This window comes from Vipera ursinii (assembly GCF_947247035.1).
Source record: "Vipera ursinii genome assembly, chromosome: 4".
In the NCBI taxonomy this organism is placed as follows: Eukaryota; Metazoa; Chordata; class Lepidosauria; order Squamata; family Viperidae; genus Vipera; species Vipera ursinii.
The window spans coordinates 71844547-71862939 of record NC_139514.1 but is presented as its reverse complement, the minus strand read 5'-3'; the positions used below and the strand labels follow the sequence as shown (position 1 = coordinate 71862939).

The 18393-nt window shown below is 37.5% G+C and overlaps 1 protein-coding gene across 6 annotated transcripts in view; it reads left to right on the top strand.

Annotated features, from left to right (window-relative positions):
- The window catches only part of WWC3 (WWC family member 3), a gene marked incomplete at its 5' end in the record, with an annotated part of 197980 nt that overhangs the window by 160914 nt on the left and 18673 nt on the right, over positions 1-18393 (top strand). For all 6 annotated transcript variants that reach the window (XM_083362680.1, XM_083362679.1, XM_083362681.1 and 3 more), the window contains 7 exons: positions 162-354; positions 843-1010; positions 2095-2246; positions 4525-4681; positions 4908-5072; positions 7282-7374; positions 8987-9217. In XM_083362680.1, coding sequence (XP_083218806.1) covers positions 162-354; positions 843-1010; positions 2095-2246; positions 4525-4681; positions 4908-5072; positions 7282-7374; positions 8987-9217 — 1159 coding nt within the window. The remainder of the gene's footprint in view (positions 1-161; positions 355-842; positions 1011-2094; positions 2247-4524; positions 4682-4907; positions 5073-7281; positions 7375-8986; positions 9218-18393) is intronic.

Below are 18393 nucleotides of genomic sequence, written 5' to 3'. Positions count from 1 at the left end.
TTGACTATCCCAAATTATTGCTTCAGCAGATGCAAAAGAATTACAGCCTTTTGCAGTACAATGCTGTAATGACCATTTAAAAAGATAAAAATAGAACGTATTTACCAATTTCATATATTTTATTGATACTCTTACTATATAGGAGTTTTTCTTTTTTTCAGACACTTGAGAATATACTTGCCATCTGTTGAGTCAGGCACCACAACCACATATTGCTCTAAGGCTTTGGAATTCCAGGCTTCGTTAATATTTAATGAAGTCTTTCAGATTCCTGTACAATCAAATACCTTAAAACTCAAAGTGCTTCATCTTTACATTTGTTCACTTGGCCAGCAGCAACAAGAAGAATTATTGGTAAGAGATTCCTTTCCATGTAATGTTCCAGAATGGTCAGAACGACCCATTTCAGGGTTGAAGCAAAGGTTTCAAACTTAAGACAGATTTTTTTTTGAGCTGGAAACATTTTACACTGAAAATGTTTTACATATCCCTATTAACTAGTGCAGGGGTAGGGAACCTTGGCTCTTTTATGACTTGTGGACTTCAACACCCAGAATTCCTGAACCAGCCATGCTGACTCAGGAATTCTGGGAGTTGAAGTCCACAAGTCATAAAAGAGCCAAGGTTCCCTACCCCTGAACTATCAAAAAATCAAAGCTAATTTATTAGAATTAGATGTGAAAAAACATCTGCAGAGAATTATAGGCAATGAGGCTACTCACAGAGAATGCGATGAGTATTCCTTAAATATTGAAGCTAATGTTCTTTATTAAAATAAATAGTTTTGTAATAGAAATGTTTTCTATGTTACATTGACACATTTTGCATTGGTATGTTCACAGGGCATTGCTCAGATCAGCCTAGCTAACTATGAGAATTCTAGTGAGATGCAGCTTTGCTGGTATCCTGTTCAGACCTTCATTGGTTCAGATTGTGAACAAAAAAAAGAACAACCTAAGCGTGAAGAAAGTGCTTCTCATTCTATTGAAAATAAAAATATAATGAAAATGGTATAGTCATACATAATTTTTCTTGTGTTTCTATGTTTATGTGATACTTGATACTAAAGGAAGATTTGTCTGAAATGCTAGATAAATGAGGCAATTGATAAAAAGCTGCATTGGTGAAACTTTATTATCTTTTTTTTATTTAAAAAGTTTTACAATACATTTTAACTTTAACCCCCCCCTCCCCCACCCCTATCCAACCCTCCCTGTCCCTTTCCCCCACTCCCTCTCCCCCCCCCCCCCGACTTCCCAGAGCTAAGTACAGGGCATAAAATCAAAAAACAAACATAAACACCCCTATGTTATCAACAATAAACTATAAATTCTGTCTCTCTCTAGCTCATATAAAATGAATACAAACAATATTAACTTTACAAATAAAGTAAAGAAAAAAAAGAGGAAAACAGAAAAAAAAGCTTTACTCAAAATAAATTTTCTTAATCCCAGTCCTTATTCATATTAATTTCAAAAAAAAAAGAAAAAAGAAAAGGAAAAAAAAAACAAAAAAACTTTCACCTGCTATTTGCATTCTCCCACCTTTCTCTAATTTCCAAACAAATTCTCAATTACACGCCAAAAGCGCCTATCTCTGTTAATCTTAATAATCTCCAACCAAACTAAACTACGATCAAAAATAGTTCTTGCACGTATCACGCCAAATGTCTCGCAGTTCGGTGAAACTTTATTATCAGTGGAACTGTTTAACTGGCATTGATCTGCTGGTCATGCTAAAAGTGTGAGTATGTTCTGTCTGTGCATCCATTTTGAATTGTTTGATCATGTTTAGGTTATTTTGAAATGTATTAATTATTCTACGTGCTATATTTTAGATCTGAATTTAAGAAAATATAGCCTATTCTGGAAACAATGCAGAACAATGAAAATATACAGCAGAAAGGGATATCTTTTGGAATTCAGTATGAAATGGTACCCTTTATGTATGAGAATTTCCCAAAGTGTAGAATATATTGCATATTGGCTAATTTAAGACCCTTTTGGCATGTTATTATGCACTGAAAATATGAATTCCAGCTCACACATAAATAAAATGGGAATAATTCAATCTGAACTCTCCTTTCTTCTCTAGGATGCTGTGGCAGAACTTTTAGCTAGGACAACAGCTCAACTGGAAGCTGTGGAGAGAGAACTTGCAGAGGAGAGAGTAAAACTGGAGTACACAGAAGAGGAAATACTACAGATGGAACAAAAACAAGATCAAGGAGAAGTTGTGTCAGAGAGGTACTTTTTATTGTGAAGAATGCATACAATAAGAATGTGTAGAATTTGGAGTGTCCATTTCTGATGCTTGATATTTTGACATGAATCTTAAATATATTCAATTAATCCTAGCATGACTTTCCCTCATTATTGTAAGAAGTATCTTAAGCATATGTAGCTGAAACAGACTTCAACTATTTGAGCCTTTGTGCTGAACTTAAGGAGTACACAAATCCGTATTTTTTTCTGAGCCAACATGAGTTCATGTACATGTTTGAACAAAATTTTACTCCATAGTAAGCTTTTTATTGTTTTTCTCCCCTCTACATACATATGTTAATTTTTCAATCAGCATGTGATCTGGGTTCATAAAATGCTAATACATAATCCAGTCCTACTCTTTGGTTCTCTCCTCTAACCATTTGTAGAATAAATTCCAGCTTTGGTAATATTCTGTTTCTTCTTTGTCTTTCAGCCTCATAGTTAGTCTGTCCATCTCAGCGCATTCCAGCATTTTTTAAATTACGTCTTCCTCTGATGGTATTTGCTCATTCTTCCAACATTGCGCATAACTTATTCTTGCTGCCGTTATAATATGTAGAACCAAATATAAATTTTGCTTATTAATCTTTTCTGGTATTATACCTAACAAAAAAAATTCAGGATTAAATACTACATGTTCTCCTAATATTTTTTCTAACCAAGCATGTATTTTTTTCAAAAAGGCCTTTACTTTGTCACATGTCCACCAGATATGATAGTATGTACCTGAATTATGTTTAAATTTCCAACATTTATCTGACACATTTATAAACATTTTTGCTAATCTTGCTGGTGGCAAGTGGCATCTATAAAACTTTTTATACTGTATAAATTTTCTTTATACGCAGTTGACAGTCAATTTATAATTTCTCTCCCATAATTTTTGCCATTTTTCTAATTCTTTATTGTGACCAAAGTTTTTCGCCCACCTTGTCATTGTCTCTTTAGTTTGGTTTGAGCAAAATTTTAAACATAGAATAAATAGCATTCTATACATCTGAAAAATATATATGTAAGCAGTAAATACTTCTATGATTTTGATTCCATATCTGAGCAGTCTAGTGATAAAGATTGCACATTTGTTAGAATTATGATGCAGTAAATACAATATAGAAATCAATCTATCTGACCTGCTCTGCCAGGTATATTATGGCTGTTTTTTCAAGACCTTTTCAGGAAAGGCTTAGGAAAGACTTATATTAAAAGGTGAAGGTAAAGGTTCCCCCGTACATGCGTGCTAGTTGTTTCCGACTCTAGGGGCCGGTGCTCATCTCCGTTTCAAAGCCGAAGAGCCAGTGTTTGTCCGAGGATGTCTCCGTGGTCATGTGGCCGGCATGACTAGACGCTAAAGGCGCACGGAACACTGTTACCTTCCCACCGTAGTGGTCCCTATTTTTCTACTTGCATTTTTTACGTGCTTTCGAACTGCTAGGTTGGCAGAAGCTGGGACGAGTAACAGGCGCTCACTCTGTTACGCGGCATTTGGGATTTGACCCGCCAAACTGCCGACCATCTGATCGACAAGCTCAGCGTCCTAACCCATTGAGCCACCACGTCCCTAGAGACTTATATTGTCTGCCTCCAATTGACTGATTTAGTTTATTATCCAATATATAAATCTTGTATTCTCTTACATAGAAATAAAAGAATTTCTTAATCCTTGGTGGCTGATTTTAAATGTTGGGTTGAAAATATATTAACCATGATGTTTGTGACTTTAAGATGTTAATTGGTCAATGTGTGTGTAAGTGTTCTCATGGCCATAAGACGAAGCTAGGAATGTAGCTTCTCTCTCTCTGAATTCACTGCTCTCTACTATTACTGTTTTTGCTCTGTTTTCCTGTACTGTTGGTTTACTACTGTGATAAACCTGTACAACTGTGTATTGACCTCTGGACCGGTAAGAAGACTTTGTATTTTGGATTACTCCTTGGACTGTTGCTATTGTGTATGACCTGGACTGTTTATTTTTGACCGTGCATTTTTGTTTTTACACCACCTCAAAACTAAAATACTTTTTGCTTTTACAACTCAGTGTACTCTTGTGGTTACTGTGTGACTCTTACTGCTCTCAGTACCCTTCCTTGTCTGTGCAACTCCTTGGTAGCACAAGGAGACCTCTGCACAACAAATCCCTAACAGTTTAGCTGTTCTTTTTTTCTCCAAGTTACCTATTGCTCATTCAAATCACCAGTTACTGAATTTCATAAAATAAATCAAATAATCAATAAAATAATTTAAAATATTTCCTCTGTAGAAGCTGGCAAGCAGAATCAGTTGATAGTGGATGTAGTAATTGCATGCAGCCCAGTCATCACTTGGAGTCCTATTGTGGTGAATCATTGCAGATTCCTACATTTGAATCTCAAACAGATCAGTATATTTCTGGAAAAAATCAGGCTCCAACTTTAAAGGCAAGTAAATATAACTGTTACAGTTTTTCCTAAATCTTTATGGGACTTGGATTTTATGTTTAAATCATGAATGCTTATTTATTTTCTTTTTTTTTTAGGAAAGAAGGCACTATAAATTTGATTTTTATTACAAGTATTTAATGAACAAATTACTTTAAAATTACTCCTTAAAATACTTGTGCTTTCTTTGTGAAGAAAAGTATTGAGATTTTGATTGTTACTATAGGTGGACAAGGACACTAATACAGAAGATCTTTTTCCTGAAGAAATGGTTTTGCCTCATAAAAACAGACTAGGCCATCGATCCCGTGGTTCTGCATTTGTTCGTAATAATACTATTGTTCGCTCACAGACATTTTCACCTGGTGCACGAAGTCAATATGTTTGCCGAGTGAGTAAAAAATTTCATAGCAAAAGTCATTTGGAATGCTAAATAATTCTGTTTAAAATTTGTGTAAATAACTTATTAGCAGAATACATATTTTAGGACCTTTTTCTCATTAATTAATACAAGCCAAGATATCTACAAAAGCTTTCTTACTATATATGTGCATTAGAATATCTGGATACTCATTAAGATTGAACAAGTAAATGTATAGAGCAGGGGTGTGAAACTCAATTTCATAGAGGGCCACATTAGCAGTAGAGTAAGTGGCCTGGAGCTGGCCCTGCCAGTGCTCTGCTTGTGCCATCCTCTGCCTGGCCTGTGGGACAAAAGGTGGGGAGATGGGAGCGCAGGGCAACACAAGCAAAGCGTTGGCGAGGGCTGGCTTCGGGTTGCCTTCCACCGCATTGCAGGGCTGGAGAGGGAAATGTGGCACTCAGATGGATGTGGAGCCATGGCCTAGAACGGCCTGATGATGTGTGAGCCACCCCATGGAGAAGGACAACTGCGACACAAATCCTGGGGTGCAGAGCCAATGGAACACCATGTCCCGAGCAGAGAGGAGGCCAGGCATGGATTGCCTGGAGGAGGATCTGGGTGCCCGGTTAGTGTTGAGGGTCCCCTGGGCTGCCCAGAGTCCTGGGCAGCAGAGAGCAACCACCCAGCCTGGCCCTCGAGCTCCTGGGGCACTGGGACCCTGCAGTCCAGCCCAGTTTCTCCGAGGGGGCACCCAGCCGCACTTACCTAATCCTCGAGGCTACTGCTGCTGTGCTCACTCTTCTTGGCCAGGCTGGGTTTCCCAGGCTGGAGGAGAGAGGGGTTTAGGGGCTGCTGCTGGTGGTGGTGCCACTGCTGTGGGGCAAGGCGGGATGGGGGTGGCCTGGCTGCAAGGCCCCAAGGTGCATGAGTGTGGTTCACGTGGGGTGGGGCCAAGGGATGGAAAGCAGGATCGGAAGGCAAGCCTCAAACGCCATCCCAACTCCAGCAGAGGGCATCTCTGGGCCTGGCTCATGCAGGGCAAAGCAGGGAAAGGAGTTCCAGTTGCCTCTTGGGGATGGGAACTCGCCATCCTTCCCCTTCACTTGGGCCATCAGAGGTATAGCGGCATGCAGGAAGCTCATCCCATGTGTGTGGCTGGAGCTAGAGGATGAGATTGGACAGTGGAGGCCGAGTGGGCATGGCAATGACTATGACCGTCTAGGCTGCCTCACTGCAGCCCCACCCTCTGTCTTTACTTAAAAAACCAGCCTGACAGCTGCAGTGTTCAACCCTACCTGTGCTGTGCAGGCTGCAGGATCCCGAGGAGTACAGGTCCGATGCATGTGGGCATGGCTGAGCACAGCATATTGGCTGAGGGGCCAATGAGCTGCAATTGCTGCCAGGCATTGCCAGCTCCCCGCATGCTCGCCACCTCCTCTCCACGTGTCCAGGTTGGGGTGGGCCAGGGCTGAGGCAGCGGGGGCTAGCCCCTCACTTTCTCCAGGGTGGCCTCGCGGGCCTTGAGTTTGACATGTCTAGTATAGAGTGTGCTATCCTCTTCATGCTTGTGCATTCCAGCTCATATCAGCTCTAACCAGAATGGTGAAGGACAATGCCATTACAAATTTGTCAAAATCTGGATTGTCTTATATTAGATAGTGTTTTTTATATAAAGTACATTCTTCCAAAGCACAAACATAATACATAACAAATATTATGTATAAAGTATTAATTCATGGCACAGATTACATTACAGGTAAATTTTATCTATATTTTGCCCAACAATCTATATACTTCCTTCTGAGGATTTTTACTGCTATCATAAGCATTGCTTATATCTTCCAGTATCATTACCTTGCTGATGAATTTTTTATGGGAAAGCTACGTTAGAGGCTGCTTCTGAAAATATCATTCCTTAATTGTGCCATACCTATAAGGCAGAAGTCATTTTCCTCAGTTGATCAGGGAAAGGGGTTCTTGCAGATAAGGAAGGATATAAATATGGGCAAAAATGCATCCACTTTCATTGATTTTTCATTTGTTTTTTGAAAAAATATTTTTTGTTGCTATAAGTCAATAATAGAAGATACAAGAACGATAGGACTGAAATTTGCATCAGATGTATCTAAAGGAAATCATTTCAAATTAATGTGGATAACTATAATAGAATTACTGTCTTTAAACTTTAAATTGTATTAAGATTGACTATAATCAGTGTTTCACATCTTTCTGTCAGCTATATCGTAGTGATAGTGACAGTTCCACTTTGCAAAGAAAGTCACCTTTTATACGGAATACTTTGGAGAGGCATATGCTGCGTTATAAGCAGGTATTTAATAGGCTGATCTTACCATAAATGTTATAGATTATGTTCATTTAGTTAATCATAAAGGCTTGCCATAAGGTTGTTCATTAGATGTTGCTGTGCTTTATTTGTCACATATAACTCTTTTTAGTGTTGATACTGTTTAACCTTTTTATTATATATTTGACTAGAGTTTTCATTACTTTGTGTAAATTACCCTGCCAGTGTTAAAAGAAGACCAGATGATAACCACATCTTTTTATTGTGTTATTTATTTTAATATATGTTCAGTAGCTACATAATGTCTTGATTAATATTGGTATCAAGAATATTCAAAAAGTCTCTTTCTTAGTTACATACAAAAGCTAGCTTGGATGTCAGGCTGAGGAAGACAAGTCTTATATAAAACCACAATTGAAGAACAGTACTGCATGTTTAACATTTTTGGTAATGTCAGTGTTTTTTGCAAATTCATTTTGCAGTTTTCAAGCCAAAGAAATATAGCTTATACAGTATGCCCAGTGAGAATGCTTAACTGCTGTACTGGTTACACAGAGATGAGTTACAGGTTAAGGAATGCTGATGATAAAGATTATGCCAAATATAATTAGTCAGAAATAAAATTTCATCCATCCATTCATTTGAAACATGTATTACAAACGATTGTGGGTTTTTACCTATTTTCTATTGTCTGAAATATTATGGAATAATAGTAGAAAATATTTCCAAACACGTTTTAAATAGTGCATAAAATGGTTAAGAATGAATACTTATACCAAATTAGAAATCAAACAGGAATAGGTAGAGATTATAGATAAGCATTCAGTTTTTAGAAGGCATAAAACAATTAAAATAAGGATAAATAGAAGCTGAAACTGACAGTAGATACTACCTCAGATTAAAAAACTAAAATGGAAAATCCCTATGATACAGTATATTGTATATTCTGAACCTTGGTTCCTTTTCCCTATGTTTCTACTATAACATAGATAGCCTGTTTTAAAAACTGGACCTATTGCCTACCAGTTTCTCCTAAAACATTAGACAGACATTAAAAAGTGTATCAACTTGAAGTAAAAAAATTTAAAAAAATATGTTTAATAGCATGTATCAGTAACTTTAAAATTATATATATGGGTTAATTTATCAATTGTATACATTAAACATATTTCATAAAGAAATCATAATGCAGTGACTTTATATTTGTAAAATATCATATTTTAATTTTTCTGAAGTTTTCATTTGTACTTAAAGAAGAGCTTTCTTCCACTGCTTCAACATTTCTTGAAATTTAATCCCAACAATTTCATAATAAATTCCTGTTAGCTTTAATTAGGACTGTGTCAGTGCAAATGTAAGTATAATATTAAACTAAGGAGGAAGGGAAAATATTCTTAATGTAAGATGTAGTGGAGAGAATATGTGCCAGCCCCTAATTGTGTAAATGTGGTTTAAAGTTGTCCCATTTAACCTACAGTGGACCGATTTCTGCCTGAACACAACTGAACCAATTTTCTCCTACTATTTTTGCTCACCTGCCACCATTTTGCAACAGTTGTATACCTGTGAAATAGTTTAGAGCCTTATAGTTCTTTCTAAGACTATTAGAGGCATTGCCATAATTTTTCTATTGTAGCATTCATGTAGATCATCACTGGCTGATCTTATGGAAAGGACTTCTCTAGACCTGGAGCTGGATCTTCAGGCATCAAGAACAAGGCAGAGACACTTAAATGAGGAATTATCTATTCTAAGAGAATTGCGGCAGCGTCTGGAGGATGCCCAGCTTAGTGGTCAAACTGATCTGCCTCACTGGGTCATTCATGATGAACGATTCCGAAATTTGCTGAAGGAAGCAGAAAGGCAGGTATGGAATCATCTGAACATTTAGTACAGCTTGTTTTCGTTGTTCATACAGCAATGAAATACAGAAATCAGATATGTAATGTTTAATTTTCATAAATATTTAATAAATTATTGAAGAGCAAATATAAATAATAGCTTGAAGTAATACTCTTGTATCAAGCAAGGGAAAAACAGGAGTTAAATTGTTTAGGCAAACTGTTACTTCTGGAAGAGGTTTATTTAGATATCCCCTCCCTCCCTTAAAATATAAAATAGGGCTTTCTCTTTTCTTTCAGGAGCTCAAATCTCAATCATTCATATCTGTTGCTACATCTACTTATATGGGACACTCCAGAAATAGGATTAAAGAACAAACCGTCCATGGAATATGTAGAAAACTGGTTCTGCACTTACAAAGAAATAGAAAACAAAATCAGTGTCAAACCTGCATGAGCACTTACATTGAAGTGATCTGATAAAAATCTGTTTTTATCAGATTTTTAATGTTTAAGGATGTTTTAAAAAATTATGTGGAGCTATTTAGAAGTCTATTTGGATTCATAATTCTTTTTTTTTAACAAATTTTATTGATTTTCTAATATTACATTCACATATTTGAAAAGCAACATGGTGGCTAGGTAGTAGTAATTCAATTACATACAGATATCATTAGTACAGATTTCAAATTGCAACCATAAACATTTCCTCTCTTTTTCCCTTCATATATACTGTCTATTTATAAATTTAAAAACAAGTTTTATCCTAAAAACAAGTTTTTTCACATGGAAAATAATTTTTTTATTGAAAAGTTTTAACATACATTTTATCTTTAACAGTCCCCCCTCCCCCTCCCCTCCCCCTCCCTCCCTACCCCTCTCCCCCTCCCCCCCCGACTTCCCAGAGCTAAGTACAAGGTATAAAAGCAAAAAAAAAAATCATAAACATCCATATGCTAACAACCATAAACTCTAAAATCTATCACTCTCTAGCTCATATAGGATAACTACAAACACTATTAATATTAAATATATATAAAAAAAGGAAAAAAGAAAAAGGAAAGGAAGACTTATTCAAATGCTACATGAAACTTTTTAGTCCCATATTTGTTCTGGATATACTCAATCCATTTTCTCCACTCCATAATATAACGTTCTTGCGAGTGATCTTTCAAATAAGCCGAAATCTTTGCCATCTCTGCCAGGTCAGAAACCTTTAAAGTCCATTCTTCTATAGTCGGCAGTTCCTCCTTCTTCCAATACTGACCTATTAAGAGTCTTGCTGCCGTGGCGTCTTCCGGTGGCGTCGCGGCGCCGAAGACAGCCTTCCCGGGCTGCCCGCGGCTCAGCTGTTTGTTTTTTCGCCCGTAACAGCGCCGAACAGCTGTTCGGGCGAAATTGAAGCCCCCTCCTCGGGAGAAGAGGAGGGGGTGAGGCCCCAGGTAGGGGTTGAGTTCTCCGAGGCCGCCTGAGCTCGGAGCTTGGGCGGCTGAAGGATTGAACTCCCCCGAAGCCTGGGTTGCTCCCAGCTGGCCGGCGTGTCTGCTCTGAACTTTTTGGAGCAGAGCCAGGCGTCTGCGAACCATCCCTGCCTGAAGAAAGGACTATGATTTAAAGGAGCAGGCAGAGCGATACAAGAGATAAAGGTGAAGAGGCTTATTTTATTATACTCTCTAACTACTTGAACTTTTTAAACTCTAAGTGAAAGTGCGTCATATTTGAGGATTAAAAGATGGCGGCGAAACCTCCCCCTAAAACTCTTCGGAGTGGTGGATCCTCGCCAGTGCAACAATCATCTTTACAGGCGTTGCACCCTTCTGAAGCGCTGACAGCGAAGGAGTTTCGAGATGCTGTGGATAAACTTTTGGACTCAATTAATCAATCAATGGCTGACAAATTTGCGCAGATGGAGGAGAAATTGGAGAAACTGGAGGAGAGAATGGAAGAGAGGATGGAACAGAAGCTCAGCGTGATGAAGGTAGACAGTTTGTCTTCAGTGCATAAAGTGGCGGAATGTGTGGAAGAATTAGATGAAAAGATGGATGATTTGGCTCAAAGGAATGCTATATTAGAAGTTAAAGTAAGAGAGAATGAAAATGTAAGAGACAAACTGGAGAAGGACTTAAGCTTAGCCCAATTTTACCAGATGCAGTTTGCTGTCAGAATCAGAGGCTTAAAAGAGGATACTAAAGAAGATTTGAAGCAGCTGATCTCTGAGGCTTTTGAAGAAGTATTAAACCTGCCAGCATCTGAAATAAGAGCAGCTATGGATAAAGTGTTTCGGGTGAATTCATGGATTGCCAGACAGAGGAAGTTGCCTAGAGATGTGGTGGTTTATTTTGCAAAAAGAGAGATCAGAGATCAAATTATACAAGCTGCCTATGATGTTAAAGTGGTGATTGCTGAACAAGAAGTTTTGGTTTTAAAAGAAATTCCTCCAAGGATTTTAAGGGGAAGGAAGGATTATACATTCCTCGTGCATGAGCTCAAGCAAAGAGATATAAGGTTCAGATGGGAGATTCCTCAGGGGCTGATGGTGATGCATGAAGGTAAAAGGTACCGGTTGATTACTGTGAAGCAAGCGCGTGATTTCTACAATAATGTCCTAAAAGCAACCCCATTAACGCTCCTGGAAGCTGGAAAAGGATCTGGAGAAGAAGAACAACAAGAGGAGGAAACAGAGGAAAGTGGCGTGGGAGGAGATCAAGTTACAACTTCTTTGGATGATCCTAGAGAGCAAAGAGTGACGCGTGCTGCTTTAAAACGAGCAAAGAAAATAATAGAACAAGATCAGCAAAAGTCTTCAGTTTCTTCGCAACGTACATACAGTCAAGCTGTGGGAGGGGCACGGCCTAAAGAAGTTAGTCCTATCAAGGCTGTGGTCCAAGGGCTTCTGGATGATATGCATGGCAACTAAATTTTTAACTTGGAATGTTAATGGACTAAATTCACCGCAGAAGAGGAAGAAAGTTTTTCAATATTTAAAGCAATTTAAGATAGATGTTATATGCTTGCAAGAAACGCATATTAGAGTTTTGGATCAAAAGTATTTACTGAACTCGAGACTGGGTACGCATTTTGTTGCCTCTGCAGAGAATAAGAAAAATGGAGTAGTTGTTTATGTTAAAAGTGCCTTAACAGCAGACTTAATTGAAGCAGATAAGCATGGAAGATATGTTATGATTGAGCTGCTGTTAGAAGGTAAAAAGATGCTTCTAGTTGGACTATATGCACCTAACCAACAACAAGCTGATTTTTTTAGCTTACTTCATACAAAGCTTACCCAGTTGGATTATAAATCTTTTATTATTATGGGAGATTGGAATGGTGTTCTGGATGTACACTTGGATAAAGCTGGAGCTTTTAAGCGTATTCCAAGCCACGCCAGACTGCCTAAAACTTTTTTTGAATTGAAGGATGATCTCGAATTGCGAGATATCTGGCGGGAGAGGCACCTGCAGGAGAAGGATTATACTTTTTACTCTGACAGACACCAATCTTTCTCAAGGATTGATTTTATTTTGTTGACTAATGATTTCTTTTTGAGAACTAAAAAAGTGAAGATATGTGCAAGAACTATTTCAGACCACAGTCCAGTTTGGTTGGAGATTGATAAGGAGAAAAGAGACAGGCGCTCGTGGCGCGTAAATGAGAACTTGTTTAGAGATCAGAGAAATGTGGAAGAATGTAAACAGCGGATGAAGGATTTTTTTGAGATTAATATGAATAAGGGTACCTCTATGGATATGGTTTGGGATGCTAGTAAGGCCTATATGAGAGGTGTGTTGATATATATGAATAATAGACGTAGACGTGTAGTGGAAACCAGAAGGAAAGAACTGGAGAATGAAATAAAGGAAAAAGAAAGGGCTTTGATTTTGAATCCAGGGGACGTGAAGATTAAAGAGGCTATTAGGCTGTTAAGAGGACAATTTGATAAATTAATGGCAGACCAAGTGGCAACCAATCTGCGGTTTGCTAGGCATAATACTTTTTGCAACGCTAATAAACCAGGCAGATGGTTAGCCTATAGACTGAGGAAGAAACAAAGGGCCTCTAATATAGACAAGATTGAATATAAAGGAAGGGTCGTGTTTCAACAGAATCTTATTAAGGATGCTTTTGTGGATTTTTATTCGAAATTATATACCAAAGAGGAAATTGAGGTAAAAGACATTGATAAATATTTGGAGAATGCTAATATTCCGGTCCTTACGCAAGCACAAAGAGAGGGGATTAACCAACTGATCACAGAAGAAGAAATCCTTACAGCAATTAAGGATTTGAAGGTTGATAAGGCGCCCGGTACAGATGGCTTGTCTGCGGCTTTTTATAAAAATTTACAATTTGAGATGATAAAACCGTTAAAGGAACTGTTCCAGACAATCCAGAGGGGGGGAAAGGTGCCACCGTCTTGGAGAACAGCTTTTATCTCATTGATTCCGAAGGAAGATCAGGATGCTACTCAAGTTAAAAATTACAGACCGATTTCGCTTTTAAATACAGATTATAAGATATTTGCTAAGGTTTTGGCTAATAGACTGATGAGGGTTCTGCAACAGGTGATTCATGGGGATCAAACGGGGTTTATTAGTGGTAGGCAAATGAAAAATAATGTTAGACATATAGTTGATGTGTTAGAGTATTTGGAAAGGCACAACCAGATCTCTGCAGCGCTAATCTTTTTAGATGCTGAAAAGGCTTTTGATCAATTGAATTGGCAATTTCTGTTGAGAATGTTAGATAAAATGGATTTTGGGGAAAATTTCTTACAGCCGATTAGGGCATTATATCAAAAGCAAACTGCCCGAATCATAGTTAACAATAGTCTGACGGCAGTATGTAATATTGAGAAGGGTACAAGGCAAGGATGTCCGTTATCGCCCTTGTTATTTGTATTAACTTTAGAGATATTATTGAACAAGATTCGGAATTCGGAAAAAATTAAGGGGATATAAGTTGGAGATCAGGACTATAGATTGAGAGCATTTGCAGATGATCTGGTTGTTACAGTGACCCAGCCAGAGAACTCTGTTGTGGACCTGATAGAGATAATAACACAATATGGGAAGGTTTCTGGATTTAAAGTAAACATACAGAAAACTAAAATTTTGGCTAGAAACATGACAGTTTCACAGAAGGCCTTCTTGGAAGGATTAACTGGATTTGAGATTGTTAAAAGGGTTAAATATTTGGGGGTAATTTTGTCGCCCTCGAATACTATATATATAAAAATAATTATGAAAAATTGTGGGGGAAAATTCAAAAAGAATTGGAGAGTTGGCAAAAATTGCAATTGACTTTGTTGGGACGGATTGCAGCAGTGAAAATGAATGTCCTGCCCAAATTTTTATTTTTATTCCAAATGATACCGATTCTTAAGAAAGACTCTAATTTGGAGGAATGGCAGCGTGGTATCAATAAATTTGTGTGGGCAGGGAAAAAGCCACGAGTTAAACTTAAGATTATGCAGGATATTCGTGAGAGAGGTGGCCTTAAATTGCCTAATTTTAAATTATATTATGAAGCTGCTGCATTAGTAGGAATAAGTGATTGGATCAATTTGACGCAATCGAGGTTATTAAATCTTGAGGGCCATGATTTGTTGTTTGGCTGGCATGCATATTTGTTGTATGATAAGAAGGTAGGTACTGTGTTTAGGACGCATATTTTAAGACAGGCATTGCTGAGAGTTTGGAAGAAGTATAGACATAAGCTAAGTTGTAAGATACCATTGTGGGCAATTCCAAAACACGCAATAGAAAATATACATGCTGGTTTCAAACACGATGAGACTACCTACAAGGAAATTTTAAGTTTGGAAAGGAATGTTTGGTGCTTGAAATCATATAGCTTCTTGCGAGAAGAGAAGGTTGTTCAAACATGGTTTCAATATACTCAGTTACGGGCCAGGTGGAAAGAAGACCAGAAAATTGGATTTGCAACGATTGATGAAAATCTGATAAAGCAAATTAGAAATCAGGGACCTGCACACATTAAACGGATATATCTTGCATTGATAGAGATTGATTCAGAAACAGAGCTTGTTAAGGACTGTATGATAAAATGGGCCCAAAATATCCAGGAAGTTATTACAATGGATATGTGGGAGAAGATCTGGGTGAGGAATGTGAAATTTACTCAAGCTCAAAATTTAAGAGAGAATTTTTATAAGATGTTTTATAGATGGCATTTAGATCCTAAAAAGCTTGCAAGTATGTACCCGAATTATCAGCCTAAGTGTTGGAGGTGCGGGGTTGAAGATGCAACATATTTTCACATATGGTGGACATGTAAAAAGGTTAAGGCCTTTTGGATTAAAATTTGGTGGAATATACAGAAGATCTTTAAAAGGAGGATAAAGTTTTGTCCGCAATTTTTTTTGTTGGGAATAATTGTTGATGCTACAGTGGTGGACTCCAAGTTGATGCTGAATTTAGTCACGGCAGCAAGACTTTTGATAGGACAATATTGGAAGAAAGAGGAGCTGCCGACTATAGAAGAATGGACTTTAAAGGTTTCCGACCTGGCAGAGATGGCGAAGATATCGGCTTATTTGAAAGATCACTCGCAAGAACGTTATATTATGGAATGGAGAAAGTGGATTGAGTTTATCCAGAATAAGTATAGGGTTAAGAAGTTTTATCTAGCATTCGAATAAGTCTTCTTTCGTGTTTTTTCTTTTTTTTCCTATTTTTTTTTATATATATTTAATAATGTTAAGTTTTGTTTGTTCTTATATAAGTTAGAGAGTGATGGATTTTAGAATTTATGGTTGTTAGTATATGGTTGCTTATGATTGCTTTTATATATATATACCTTGTATTTAGCTCTGGGAAGTCCGGGGGGGGGGAGGGGGGTGGGGGGGAGGGAGGGGAGGGAAGAGGGAGGGGGGAAAGGGGGAGGTAAGGGGGGAGGGAAGAGGTAGGGGGGAGGTAGGGAGGGGAGGGTGGAGGGGGATGGGGGTTTTTAATGGAAAATTGTATTGTAAAACTTTTCAATAAAAAAAAAAAAAAAAAGAGTTGCTGCCGTAATTAAATTCAACATCAGCTTAGTGTCCACAACCGTAGCATCTGTAATTATTCCCAACAAAAAAAGTTGCGGACAAAACTTTATCCTTTGCTTGAAAATCTTCTGCATGTTCCACCAAATTTTTATCCAAAAAGCCTTAACCTTTTTACAAGTCCACCATATGTGAAAATATGTTGCATCTTCATCGCCACACCTCCAGCATTTGGGCTGATAATTCGGATACATACTTGCAAGCTTTTTAGGATCTAGATGCCATCTATAAAACATTTTATAAAAATTCTCTCTTAAGTTTTGAGCTTGTGTAAATTTTACGTTCCTCACCCAAATCTTTTCCCACGTGTCCATTGTAATAACTTCTTGGATGTTTTGGGCCCATTTTATCATACAATCTTTAACAAGTTCTGTTTCTGAGTCAATTTCTATCAATGCAAGATATATCCGTTTAATATGTGCTGGACCCTGATTTCTAATTTGCTTTATCAGATTTTCATCAGTCATTGTAAAACCAGTTTTCTGATCTTCTTTCCACCTGGCCCGTAGCTGAATACCGTATATTGAAACCAAGTTTGAACAATCTTCTCATAATTTTTTTACATATATCAATAGTTTTTAGTTTATATATATTCTAGTTCTTTTAGCATACAATCTTTTAGACAATCAATGACCTAATAGATTTTTCCAGTTTTAATTTCCACTAACATTTAGATTTAATGTTTGATATTTATCATTCCCAAGATTTTTAATATACTCCCAATTCCTCTATCATCATTCCTCACAAAATCTAATATTCAAAATACACATCTTGTCTATTTAACTTCTCACCCTCTATGTCAACAAATTAAGAATATGATATCCTTCCTTTTTGCTAGTTTTTGATTTTTTTAAGTAGTAATCAAAATTTCTTTTTATTTCAGTATTTAATGCTTTCTCTTTCTCTTTGTATCTGCTATCTCTAGCTTAAACTAATAATTTTTGTTTTTGATGTTCCATATAGACCTATTTATTTCTGTCATCAATAGGTTTTTAGCTTATCTACATCCTATTCACCTTTACATGATCTTTATGCACAAATCAATATCCAAATTTAGCTATTAGTATTTATACTGCTAAGGGACGCGGTGGCTCAGTGGGTTAGGACGCTGAGCTTGTCGATCAGAAGGTCGGCAGTTTGGCGGGTCGAATCCCGAGTGCCGCGTAACAGAGTGAGCGCCTGTTACTTGTCCCAGCTTCTGCCAACCTAGCAGTTCGAAAGCACGTAAAAATGCAAGTAGAAAAATAGGGACCACTACGGTGGGAAGGTAACAGCGTTCCGTGCGCCTTTGGCGTTTAGTCATGCCGGCCACATGACCACGGAGACGTCCTCGGACAAGCGCTGGCTCTTCGGCTATGAAACGGAGATGAGCACCGGCCCCTAGAGTTGGAAACGACTAGCACGCATGTGCAGGGGAACCTTTACCTTTACCTTTACCTTATTTATACTGCTAGGTTTTAATGACCAAAAACTTTTCTTTATCTCAGTTCATAACAATGTCTTGTGTTCAACATGTATATCTTATCTATTTAAGTATATTCTGTTTTAGATTTTGATAAGATGGTCGAAACTCCATTCTTCTTCAGTCTTATTCTAGCTTTTTTTCCTTTGCCAAATCGTCTTCCGTATCCTTGTTTTTGGGTCATCAAACCAATCTCCTTGTAATGTCATATATATTAATTGAAGTTGGTGAAATCATCCTGTCACCATTTGTTTGAGAGGACTTGTAGATCTGGTGGGTCTTCTCTTTACTCTTCCATATCGACATGGCTGTTCTGAATTGTTTATCTTCTCATCCAACTGTTCTTTTTCTAGATCCTTCAATTCCTTCCAATTTGTATAGGAAACCTTTTCCTTTTTCCAAGTTGTCGGTGTCTTTTCTGGATTTTCAGATGTCAATATTTGTTGAATAGTTGATTCTTCTGTCATGGTATTTAAATGTTTCATTTTTTGTATTGTATTTTGTATAGATGACTCTTTAGTTGTGGTCAAAGTTTGGGCTTTCATATCTGGGCTGTCTGCTTGTTCCCTCCCATACCCTCTTAGTTTTTCATTGGCTGTGATAAGAGTATGAATAATTGTTTTCAACATAGAATTTGTTGATCTTCATCCATAAGGAAATTTTATTCCTAGTTTTCT